The sequence below is a fragment of the Anguilla rostrata genome, chromosome 11, assembly GCF_018555375.3.
Source record: "Anguilla rostrata isolate EN2019 chromosome 11, ASM1855537v3, whole genome shotgun sequence".
Classification (NCBI taxonomy): domain Eukaryota; kingdom Metazoa; phylum Chordata; class Actinopteri; order Anguilliformes; family Anguillidae; genus Anguilla; species Anguilla rostrata.
Window position 1 is genome coordinate 10,837,743 of NC_057943.1, and position 13,452 is coordinate 10,851,194.

Consider the following 13,452-nt stretch of genomic DNA (forward strand, 5'->3'; position numbering starts at 1 on the left):
TATTGCAAGTAGTGTGACCAGTTTGTTTAAGACTTATTCAATTTGTCCTTATTCGTAAAATTCCAAGGTTCTGAAGGTTCTTTTTGAATGTTTGGAAATAAACATTGTCCTCATCACTGAAATGGAGTGCTGCTGTTTTTTGTTGTTCAAAGATCACCAAACTCCTTGACAAATCAAGGTTCTGTTCCTGCTATTGAATAAAATCTAAATTGAAATTTGATCAGGTTTTAGGTCATTATTCAGCATAAGCAGATTACAGTTTGTAGTCTAGTATCTTAATTAAGATTAGCTTGCAGTGGAATCTGAAAACACTTGTCTTTATATGGTAAGCAGCTCCACAGACACTTGCCGTGATAATCCCAGGGTAAATTTGGCATATTGAGAGTCAGGAGTGTGAGCTAAATCTGGTGACATGCTAACAACAGAACTGCGCACACATTATTCCTGTTTGGCATCTCTTTTCTTTGTCCTTTTTTACGTTTTGAACTCCTGACCCTGTTTAGCTATATGATGGTAGGAGGTTTGTATGCATTGTTTTAATGTTAACATAAATTCACCACAGCCTTGTTTTTTCAAATCACCAAGCTGCATTTGTTCATTTATTTGAACTGGCAATGACCCTGCAGATGCAAATACTGCTCTGTCAGTCCACAGTGAGAATTTATGTACTGGTGACATCTCTGTCTGCCAGTCAGGTTGTTTTAGGGGTGAAATAGAAGCTATATGAGAACGTGCTGTGGCTGTTATCGCCATTCATTAACCAACTCTCTGCTGCTTCTCGTATTCTCCCCCAATCTGCTGCAGGCGCAAAGTCCTTCAACATGATGTCCCCAACCGGTGACAACTCCGAGCTGCTGGCTGAAATCAAAGCTGGGAGAAGCCTGAAGCCAACGCCTCTCAGTAAAGGATACACAACGGTTTTCTCCAACAACGGGAATGGCGGGAACAATGTAAGTCATTCCAGGGGGGGTCATGTTTCCCTCGTGATCCAGGCCAAGGGGTGGCATTTTGCCCCTCACAAACCGTCTCTATGCATTTCAGGGCTAAACGTTTTTGTTGTCCCTCCAGAATATTTCCTCTGTACGTATGCGACTGTTGAGGGTTCGATGTGTTGATTGCAACCCAGTACCTGGTAATATCAGGTGCTGGCTGGCATTTGCTGATGATGTCATTCCTTTTTTTGTGCACAGTCTATAATGGGTGTGGTTAAATGTGTTATTTGTAAGGGCAGTGGCTACGGCTTTGTTAAACTCCCTGTGTGAGTGTTCTTAACACCACTGACAAAGTGTTACTAGGTCCAACCCTCCATTAGTAATTATTGAAATAATTGGAATACACAATAGAGCAAATGAAAAGTTGTAATCTATTGTTATTATTTTTATGCTGCTGCTGCTACTACTACTTCCAGTGGCGTGTGTCTGCATTTTGTATGACACAAACATTTCCTGACCCTGCGTCCCATCTCGTTCATAAGCACTGTGGAGCAGTAGTGTGGTGTGGTGATTATAAACCTGAGCTTGTGACCAAAAAAGGATGTGCCTTCAAATCCTGGAAGAATTTGATAAATATCTTGTAGTATGAATTGATTGTATGTAAATGTATACTTCCAAGTTGCCTGGGATAAGGGGCTGTTGATAGTAAATAAGGTAGTAATTCTTGGCTTTGTATTTCTCGTTGCTAGGAGTTGGCTTCAGAGCAGGATTAAGTACATATGTATATATCCTGATCATGATGCAAAGTGTTACATGAGAAATATGTGAGGGTGGACACAATAACACTGCCTATCTCTCACGTAACAGCAGAGCTCTGTACTGCTGCTGATTGCATAACATCCTGTTGGCCGGAAAGTTCCAGTTGCTATTTAATAAGCAATTAATAATAACTGGGGAAATGGCAGGCAGTTCATTCTCCTTTAACAGGCAGGCTCAGCATTAAAACAATCACTTTTATTCACGTTTTGATTTTGTGAATATGTTAAGATGATATATTGTCAATGAAAGGTCCATGACATTATAAAATCACAGGGGAGGGTTAGAGCATTAGATGAGCTTGACCTATAAAGGACAGGATGCAGACTTCATTCCCTGTGGGGCTACGTCCATTGTACCCTTGAGCAAGGCACTTAAATCAGAATTGCATCAATAAAATCAATAAATGTCCAGCTGAGTAAATGAATGGCTTTTTTAAAAAGGAAGTTGTATAAGTAACCATGGACTGGGTTGTCTGCTGAGCAAATATATTCTATAACTAGACTGATTTATGTATGGTATTGGGCATAGTTCTCAGTATATAATAAAACACTCATGGGTAAATTTATTGACTGAAGGCACCCTTTATACTGAGGGGCTTCTTCACACTGACTATATAATGTGCTCCTGTTCCTCTGGCATAACCAGTGTTGCTGGGTCTGTGGTTTTCCCATAGAACAGGGCCACTATTGAAGCGTTGCCACAAGTCGATTTTTTCAAGTCACCCGCAGGTTGGATGTTTTACATGGAAATGACATTGATTATATCTCTAGATGACGATCCACATTTTAAAATCCTGTGGCAATACTTGTAAAGTAGGCAAATTTTGCAAGAAAACTGCAGACCCTGGCAACCCCGGTCATAACCCAGCGTTTGGCCGGACTCCTCGCAGTCAGCCCTAATACTGGCACCCTGTCCTTCCAGGACGAGAGTCCAGCGTCGGCACCCCAGACAGCAGCACCCGAGCCCTGCAAGCCTTCCTCCCCGCCCCCAGTGCAATCGGCGCAATCCGCCCAATCCGAGCAGCCTTCCCAACCTGCCCAACCCGCCGCGCAAGCCGCGCAGTGCGCTGAACCAGCCCAACCCGCGCAACGTGCCCAACAGACCCAGCCTGCCCAGCAGGCCCAACCTGCGCAGCCTGCCCAACCAGCCCAACCTGCCCAACAGGCCCAACCCGCCCAACCTGCCCCAGCCGCGCAGCCCTGCTGTCCCCCGGCCCCTCAGCCGGCCGGCGCAGCGGCTCCCAAGTCGCCGCCGTCGTCCGCTTTGGTCAACGGCAACGCAGAGTCGCCGCAGACGGCCAAGTCCAGCCTGGTGGACCTGGAGGTGCTGGTGCCCACTCACGACGAGCAGGGCCGGGCCATCCCCGAGTGGAAGAGGCAGGTGATGGTACGCAAGCTTCAGACGAAGATGCAGGAGGAGGAGGAGCAGAAACGCAAGGTGCGTCACGTCGGTGGGTTGGGGGGGGGGGGGGGGTGCTGGGGGTGGGGGCGGGGAGACGTAGTGCTGAGGGCGGTCTCACTCCTCACGGTCTGAAATATCGCCCTGGTTACCAGGCGAAGGGAAGTGTCATGTTGATTTGCGTGCGTGTTTGCAGTGTTTATTGCATGACAGTATTTTATGTTTTTATGTGTGTACAGTCTGTGTGCGACCTTTTTTCATTCTTGCAGTATTATAAAGAAAGGTAATCATGAGTGACCTGCTTGTGAGGCAGAATATTGATTAGTCTGGTCACTGTGCTGTTTGATCCACACTGAGCGAGTGAGCTGCCCATTATTTTAGCAAGACTGAAGTTTATGCCCCATTAATTCTGAACGCTAAAGTTCATAATTCAAGTAGTTCTTCTTGTGATGCTCCGCATTAAATAAATGTGCGTGACTGGATTTCAGTCAGCTAATACCCATTGAAAGCATACGTACTCTGAAGCTCATATGTAAAATTGGAGGTTTTCCTCCGAAAACAAGTTGGAGCAGGAAACTGCCATGTCTAAACTTCTGTTTACTTTAACTTCTGACACCCGGCCAGGCGTGGCCCTCGAGTGCGTCTGCTGCTACTGTAAAAGGTGTCTGCTGCTGCTCCCTCTTACGTGCAGCTTCTCTCAGTCTTAGCCTAACAGACGTTTCAGAAGAAATAGGGAGGTTTTATCATTTAAAATGGCTTTACTGGCATCGATGACAGTTCCCTAGCATGACTTCTGATGATGGCGCAAGTTGGGTCACTGTCTCTTCTCTTTTTGCCATGCTTTTAAATTAATAGACAGCATGCCAGATATAATCATGAGTGTAAAAACAGTCTAAGCTAAGAATAATAGTAACCTGATGTTGGGTTTACCAAAGTTTTTTTATGATATTCAAATTATGTTACTCAAACATCTGCCAGAGCAACTATATACTTACAGTATTTTTCTGCATTGAGTGTTTTAAAAACATTGTACTGGGAGTGGTATTTGCATGTAGTTTACGTGCACATTTGACTGGTGTCACGTTACCCTCAACAGGAAGTAGATACGTGTGTGAGTGGGAGGGGAGAGCGTGCATGTTATCCTTAGAAGGCAAATTCTAATATCTAATCCTTTGTGTATGTTAGTCTTTGTGTCTGCATAAAGGAAGACATTCCATTGCATGAATCAGCATTCTAGTTGCAATCTACCGCAAACGTTTTTCTCGGAGTTACAGTGTCCAACTAGGAGTTATTTTAGAAGCTGGCTTGAGCGCATATTGGTGCACAAGAATAACACCCTGTAACAAGCCCTGTGAAATAAACAGATCAGGTAGTTGCTCATCCTAGACAGTGATGTGGCCAGTGATTAATTTGTGAACAAAGTTTTTTTGCTTGTTTGTCTACTTACGACCATGACTGTCTGAAACTATTGGAGACCGCTGAGTCTGTACAGGTTCTTTTCTGCGAGTTTAAATCAGATTGGCAGCCAAGAGATCTGCATCCCAATAGTGCTGTGTTAGAAGGTGAAGCTTTGAATAATCTGAAACATTGCTACATTTAAATACAGCATTTTGGGAATCTGGTGTTTTTACATGAAGGCTTACTCACACAGCAAGTGTGAAACACAAGCCACATTATTTATTTATTTACTGATACTTTCTCTCTGCCACTTTGATATGAGAACTTACGCATGCTTTGGTTTGTGGAGTGAACTAGCATCATGTTTGAAAAAAAATCTCATAACGTTTAACATCGGTTTTTAAATGTACAATTGAGGCTTGTGGTTCCAAGTGCTTTGTCAAAGATGTGGTGCAACGGATCCTTAAATGTTGCCGTTTCCATTCCAACGCTAGCTTGACTGCTCCTGGCGAGTGTAGCATTATACCGAGTCAGCGCTGTCTGATAGAGGCATTGTAAAGCTACTGATGGTAATGGTGCACTGCAACTTTAAGTTGTTACATGTTGATTCAGTGGTGTGATGTAAGACACATTTATACTGCAAGGGGCACTATCCATTGAACCATATGACCATATGCCCATAAAGCCATATATCCATAAAGCACTATCTCCACAAACCATATACTCCAGTAATCATCCTGTCCCTTTCTCCACAAGTCCAGTAAATGCTTGAACGGTTTGGACGCAAAACCTTCCATTGACGAAAAACATGTACTTTCAGGTCAAAAAACCAGTAGAGAATCCAAACGGTATCATTTTAAAGCCACCCTCTGTGGAACCCACAATCTTTCCCTGCTTTCCTGCAGTGCAATCTCACCACTAAATCCATGTACAAGCTGTGTGCTGAGGCCCTGCTGAAGGCTTAAAGACACCGACCATGCAGCCGAGGGAAGCAACTTTCACCTGTTATTCGTTTCTCTTGCTTGATCTCACCACCGATGTAGTTTGAGGCCGGTGGGTGCTATCGGCCGCAAGACTGGCATTACTCCCACACCCACAATGCCATCCTGGGCCCCTTTGGGGAGCTGATGACAGAGGACGATATCATCCGCATCGAGAAGCAGATGGAGAACCTGACGGTGGTGCAGAAGGCTCAGGAGGCGGAGACGGAGCTGGAGCAGCTGGAGAAGGAGCTTCAGCAGCTGCTGCCCGTGTCTGCTGCCTTGAGCAGCAAGCAGTTCTCTGTCAACCCCAAGCAGGTACACGGGCAGGGGGAGAACCTTCCGGAATGGTGCAGCAAGATTTCCACCCTACTCAAGAGCATGGCCGTCCTGCTGGCCACCCTCGGTGGCAAGAAGATCGATATTCTGGACTTGGTCTCCCCGGAGTACGCACAGGTGGAACGCAAGAATGGCAGTCCAGGCCAGACAGGACCGACGGCAGTCACAGACTCTGTGCATATTGGAAGATCCCAGTCGTTCTCCACCAGAGAGGAGGTGGAGAAGGAGATCAAACAGTTTGGCGTGTCAGTCAAGAACCTGAAGGCCAACTATGAGCTGCAGGGCCAATCCACGTTTGAAGATGACAAACTTAACAGAGTGTACAAGCGCAAGAGATCCCTCCCGGTAGGAACCGAACTGCACAGTTACCGGTCGGAACCAATTTTGGAGGATGACTACCAGTGGTTCGCTGAGGACACCCAAGAGGTCAACAATGATATTGCTTCACCAATAAATGGTTCATCCATGAAGCTGGTGGATGAGCCCTTGATCACTCCATCTTATGTGCCCCTTACCTATACCTCATCTGAGAGCTTCTCCCAAATGGAACCAGACCAGTTCAGTGAACCTGAAGCCTCACTATCCGCATTCAACTGTGACCACCTGACACGGAGTCTAGAGGTTCAAACAGACCTGAGCTATGTGCAGGAGTACATAGACATGAGGAAGGAGAGAATTGTCTTCCTGTTTCTGGAACACTGGAGGAAGTACACCCTTACCGACTCCATCAAGACCAGGCACGGGGGCAGTGGTGGGTCTCCTGAAGTCGGTTTTGAGGACCACAGGTCCCAGTATGACCTCGGCAGAGGCACTGAGCCAGACAACAAGGGGCAGAGTGCGGATGACCGGCTCATCTACTTCATGAAGCAACGGCAGGTGGTGGGGAACCTGATTGGCCACTGGCGGACCATCATCAGCCAGGTGCCCAGCAGGCAGATCCGGCGTCTCAGCCGGGCTCAGATGATCTACTGGCCCGAGCACTTCCTGCCCCACGTGGACGGCGCGCCTGTGGACTACGACAGCTTGACCCTCGACCTCTTCATGCTGGGCTACTTTCAGCTCCTGGAGATGAGCATGTCCCGCGAGGAGCGTCGGTTCCGCCACCTGCTCTGCTACGAGATGTTTGACCGGCTGGGCAGCCACAGCTGGGAGCTCATCCGCCAGTTCCACCGCCACGTTATGGAGGAGATGGAGAACGGGACGAGGGAGTGGTCTGACGGCTTTGAGGACATAAAGCAGAGGTACTTTGGTGACACTCTGGACTTGGCGAGTGTAACCAACAGGCTCTCGCTTTCATTTCCCCCTGAAGAAACTGGATCGCTGGTCTCAGAAGCTCCAACTGAGCTGCAAGCCAAAACCAGCCAATCATCAATGCAGGACCCTCTGGAGGACAAACTGCTTCTCACAGAGCCAGACGCAGACTCCATCCAGGAGATCTCTGAATTAAAGGAGTTCAGCAATGAGGAGATCTGCCGGTACATCGACCGAAGCTTCTCCTTCTGGAAGGAAAAGGAAGCAGAGCTTTTTGATATTTGACACTGTCTGTACCAAAACTGATTATTCCCAAATCCTTGTTTACATTTTAATGAGTGAAACAAACCTGGCAAGGACAGAGATGAGATGAGATTTAAAAAAAAAGAGTTGGGATGGAAGTAAGGAAGGCTTGCAAGCTAGCCTCCTTCTGGTGGTCTTACCCTCAGATGGTACAGTCGAGTCATGATGTCTGCATATGCTAGGAAAGTGTGACACCGTGCAGAATATCACATAGCAAGGATAGGTACATTCACTGGGGTTAAAATGTGAGGTTGTGTGTTAAAATGAGTGTTAAAAGTTCCCATAAAATGGGGAATCCAGTGTGCAGTTATAGGGAGTTGATCACTGGATCCTGTGGTGGAAACTTGTGATTACAAAAAGTTGTTGGGATAGTTTAGTTCTACATAAACTAGGACTCAGATTCACGGCAAAACTGGTGCTTTCAGTTCCTAGCAAGATATCCTGGGCCTGTATGTACAGTTCCATCTAGGTGTAAGCAATGCTTTAATTGTAAAGTATTTGTGCAATTTTTGGCAGTGTTTGCGCCCTGTAGAAATAGCAGGTGAGCAGCATGAAATTGAGCATTTTTCCAATGCTGTCTCATAGAAGTATTTCATGAAGTCTCACATTTTCAAATGAAGTTCCTGTTCGACTAGAGAAGAAACCAAGGGACCTCGCAATAGGAAAAATACTTAATTAAAAGGCCTTTATGCCATGGCACATTTCAATGAATGAATTATTTAAAAATCTTCATTTGTTTTGTCAAAGTCTTTGTCAGTGAATAAATCAGCACTGTATATGAACTTGTTACCAATGTTATTAATCAATTAGTGTAAGTGTGGCACCAGAGAATAGGCCACAGAAATATCTGATTGAAAGACAAAGTTCTTTGAGGGGAAGGGTTAATATGTGTATGGCATGTCCAGGTAGTGCTTTCTTTCTTCTTTGACTAATTAGAAATTAGTTGTGTGTCATTTTTTTATTTTCTTCATTTAGGAATAGTACCACTTCAACAACTAATTTGGAAAAAAGATGTTTTAGTTGACTGGCTAGTGTTATTTATATTAGAAATACAATTTTTGCTCATCACACCACAAAGGGATATGATGATAACAAAATCCCCTTGTGAAGATGAAATGCATGATAACTATAATGTGTCTGGTCCATGTCAAATTCCAAATCTAGTAGCCTTAATCTAGTAGTGTCTGTAATATCTAATGGACATCTGAAAATGTTAACATTATTTACAGTATCAAAGTGTTTGAAATAATGGTTGTGAGGAGGAAATAATGGATAGCTGTAGTAATGTTGATAAGAAACATGTCAGGAAACTGGTTCAGGGTTATTTTCAGCCTGATATCAGAGGCAGAAAAGTGATTATTCACAAATAAGCCAATGCCTATTCATAGGCTAAGCAGAACCCTTTGCATTTCAATGTCTTGGCATGCTGAGGAGGGACCAAGTGGATGAAAATCAATTTACTTGGTCACTCAAGTGAATTGGGGTTGGAATGCAAAAATATAGAGAAATCACCAAGCAAATGCGAATAACAAAGGTCTCGAGTTGTTGGCTAAATTATAAAATAGGCCTACTTAGCCATATAATACATAGGCTATACAACAATCACAACCATTATCCACACAACTAAGAAGCTGGTGAATAGAAAAACAGTTATCCATTAGTGGCTGTTACACATCTGACAGTCACAATGGTTGGACCTGATGGCAGGTTGTATTATAAGCATGCAATAGCAGACAAACTTGTTTTGTTCAATGAATTGTTTCTGACAAAGTGTTCAGTGAGAATAGAAAATGTAACTATGGCTCATTGGAAGTAATTTTAATATATTTTTGTGCAATTTTAGTATTCAATGATTGCAACTTACAAGTGACCTACAAGTGATACATTTACAGTACGGTACGAAAGTCAGAGACCACCGTTTTGTTCATTCAATTTCCAGTTAAATCAGCCATTCCGTGCAAATTATTTTATTTCAGTGTTAGACAATAATGCAGGAAACATATATTTAACAGGAAATTACAAAAAAAGCCTCCACCACATATAATACCAAATTTCTGTCTGCTGTGTACCCTACTACCACTTTAGGTCTTTCATCCTTCAAAAATGTTACAGCTGTGTCCACACATGATTTGATATTGTATATAGCTGTGGAGGCTTTTGGGTAATTTTGTGTCAAAAATATGTTTGCTGCATTATTTTCTGACACTAAAAAAATAGTTTCACTTAATGGCTGTTCTTCCTGGAAAGTAAATCAAAGAAAGGGTGGTCTGACTTGTGCACAGTGCTGTTCTTTCTTTTTATGCCTTGTGTGTGATGTAATTGTGTGTTGTGAAACAACAAAAATATTTGGTCTGTGTGTTTTTATCTATTTCAACGTGGTGTTACTTTGATTTAGTCTGATCCTTGGTTTTTAAATTTCCTTGTCACTGACCCATGCTCCTTCTTAGGAATGGGAACCTTTAAATTATGCGTGTTTGCTTCAGTTTTGTTTTTCAGTTGTGGTGACACAAGTAGGAATCAATAAACTTTCCGAAAGAAATTATGAATTGTGTTTTTTTAATTCAGATACACTGTTTAGGCCTATCTGTAAAAATGAGGCGAAAAATACATCTTGTAATTACAGTGGAATATGTAATTGTAAGTGGTTCCTAAATCATTGTTTAGGAACTTGTATGTGGCAGTTTGTGTCAACATATTTGGACCTGAGATCTCTGCTATTGAGACTACCTCAGAAACATTTAATATTTTTTTTGTAATTTTGTAATTTTGTAACTTTAATAGGGTTTGTAACTGTCAGACAGTTTCAGAGTTAAAAAAGACTGCAATGCTTTAGGATGATAGTAGCTTACCGAACATTTCACTGGGATGCAAAGCTGATGTATACACATTGTCCAATGATACATAAATGTGTTTAGCACAGGGTTACACTATCATGTGTGGCCCAGGTGGAGGTAGTATAATCAGAACTGTGAGGTTCCATCATCATCCCCTTAAATTATGACATTTTACCTTCCATACAGTCAAGATGATTGGTCATGTGAAGTGACATTTCAGGAAAATGATAAGTAGAGTAGATTACTTAGTTGATCAAGTAGATCAAGTCTTCCTCACTGAGCACATGGCTGGTGATATATTTTAATAAACCACTCAATAATAAACCCGTTGTAAATATTGACTTGGACAGATGGATAAGGGGCGGTTTTATGAGGGTACATTTCAGGAGCTATACGATATGAAGCTGTGAAGCTCTGCGGCATCGTGGCCAGGTTGTCTGGTAAATCTGACTCCTTTGGAAGTAACCCTCTTAGTGTCATCTGCTGTCATGCAAACCATGGCTTACAGGGGTTGTAAGGAGGTTACATCAGAGGACAACCTGTGATCTTCTCTCAGCCAATCAGTCCCGAGGTTGCAGGGATTCCACCATTTTAGCTGCAGAGAATGTTCTATTCATAGAGTCGACTCCATGGCCCTGAAGGGCTAAAGACCAGGGGGGACAAAAAAGGTTTTCAGTATTTTTCCTTTTTTACCAGAAGCCATTCTCCCTGATCCACAATTGAAAACCGTAATATTACTTTAAATTCATATTTGATTAAAATCTCTTATAACCAACATGGGTGAGATATGGCATTTTTTGTTGCATTACCATTTTATAATTTAAATATTTTCCATTTTGTAACACTGGGTAGATCCACTGTAGATACTGTCCCATAACATGGGATGAATTAAGTAAAATTTCTTATTTTACGATCATGATTCAGCTTAATGCCTCTAAGTATTATCCTCATAATCTATTATATATCCATCTTTGCATTCCTTAAAGCAGGCGTTGTTATAGGGGACAAAAAAAAGTTTTTTTCAAGTTGTTGAATGCAGGGAAACTACAAGGCATTTGGGGCTCATATTCAGGGGCCCGCTACAATTACTGTCTGTGTAAAACTAGAAAGTTATGGTTGCCTTCTTTTGTGAAGTTAACCTTGCCTGACTCACTTTCCTCACCTGTCCATCAATGTGCATCTTTATTTTTTTTTTCTCATTCTATAATTCCCAGGGGAGTAATTAAAAATTAACAGGGGCAGATTATCTTACCTGAATGATGGGCTTCTCAGCCTGTGACATGGCTCAGCGGGAGGAATGAGAGTGTAATCTATCTGAAGAGAAGGGAAGATGAGCCTGCAGAAATGGCCAGCTTCTGGCAGGACTGAAAGGGTGGAGAGGATTGCCTTTCAAGCAGTGGGAACACACTTAGTTTGGGTGGGGGGTCGTTGGCGGGCGTAAATGTGAGGTGGCTGCTCACTTCTGGTTTCATGTGGAGTTTAAACTGAATTTTGCACTTGGACACTTGGCACCTCCCCCTCTTCGTGTCTGTACTTCCCGCTCCCTTCTGCTGTCTGTCCTGGCCCCTCGATGGTGGAATGACCTCCCCATGGTGGTCAGAACAGCAGAGAATCTGACTACCTTTAAACGTAGACTAAAGACTCATCTCTTCAGGCTGCACCTCTCCCCACCCCTCCCTAGCCTATAGTTTAGCTCAATGTACCTAGTTAGGCTAATACGATCACGTTAGTTTTTATTTGGCAGGATTGTTTTTGTCTGATTCTGATTAGGCAAATGTGATTTCAGTGCTGGTTTGTACTTGGCAGGATTGTTTGTTTGTTTGCTGAACAGGTTACTCTACAGGGTTGGAGTCCTGATCTATGTGGTCAGTTCTGGCACTACGATCTTTACTTCACTCTAGTGTGTTTCTTTTGCACCTCTGCACCTTGAACTAATGCACTTGTTGTACTTCGCTCTGGATAAGAGCGTCTGCTAAATGCCTGTAATGTAATGTAATGTGATGTAGCAGGGTTCTACCTCGTATGATGTTGAGCTGGACTCTTTTGGTGATGCGGAAACATTATGGCTCCCGATTAACCTCAAAACGTACAATTCATAGATTCTTGTTTTCAGTCAATTCAGTGACACGTTCATATTACATTTAATTTATTCGTCGATGGTTCATCTTTGATGGAGCAGACGTTAAGAAGCTTTGAAGGGAGACGAGTCTGTGATTGGATAATCTGGGAAAGAAGGCTGGAGGTCAGACAGAGAGAGAGAGTGTGTGTATGTGTGTGCGTGCGTGTGCATGCGTGTGTGCGTGTGTTTGGGGGGCTAATACCATTTTAATACTGTTGGATTCTGTCTCCTCGCAGGCAGAGGAAGAGGCTGCACTTCTGGCTTCCATGCCGGCCTGGAGGAGGGACATAATGAAGAAGAAACTGGATGAAGAGAAGTGAGTGGGAGGGGCTGGAAACCTCAGCCTCTGTCTCTCTGTCTCTCGCCCTCCCTCTGAGACGCAGACATAGGCAAATGCTAAACATCAGTCATGCAGTCTCTATGTATTCAGTCAAAATTCGTCCTTAACTTCAACTCACAATTAAATTCTAGAGTTACACTGTGTCTTCACACACTCTTTTGGTGAGTTTATTTCAGTGACTGCAACTGCATCCACAAAGAAAAATAACAATTTTCTCTATTTTTAGTCAATGTTAATTGTTAGTCATCATTGTGTGAGTCATCATCTTCCTCTATCACGATTGCTCTTTTATCCTGCCTTTCCTGTTCCTGTCCTCCTCCCCTTCTGCCCCTCCTCTTTCATCAGCCACACACATCTTGACTCATCATCTCACTAATAATAATGGTGTTGTATTATTGAAGTGTAAAGCCTGCCTTCTGGGTTTGTACAGCCAAACATAATAGAGCCTGTCATATGATCCTAAACCTTAGTTTTTATGTGTTTGCTATGTACTATATATGAATGAGAACTATATGGCATGTTAATTTTTTTGTCTTTTCCTCCTTGGTGCATTCTTACAGAGAACAAAAAAGGTAAGACTCCTTATACATAGGAATTGAAAAAGCTTTTGTTACATAGCTTGGCATGAAAAGTTAGTATTTTTCCTGGATGTGGAAGCTTCATGTTATAAAATATTTAGCAGAAGTCTTTTTTCCTTTTGTAATTTTGATTAATAGTATGTGAAAGCATCCACTTGGTA

The 13,452-nt window shown here is 43.1% G+C and overlaps 1 protein-coding gene across 2 annotated transcripts in view; it reads left to right on the forward strand.

Moving 5' to 3' along the window:
• espn (espin) overlaps positions 1-13,452 on the forward strand; it is a 52,729-nt gene that overhangs the window by 36,256 nt on the left and 3,021 nt on the right. For both annotated transcript variants that reach the window (XM_064297841.1, XM_064297842.1), the window contains 4 exons: positions 805-950; positions 2,673-3,188; positions 12,610-12,689; positions 13,274-13,285. In XM_064297841.1, the coding sequence (XP_064153911.1) occupies positions 805-950; positions 2,673-3,188; positions 12,610-12,689; positions 13,274-13,285 (754 nt within the window). The remainder of the gene's footprint in view (positions 1-804; positions 951-2,672; positions 3,189-12,609; positions 12,690-13,273; positions 13,286-13,452) is intronic.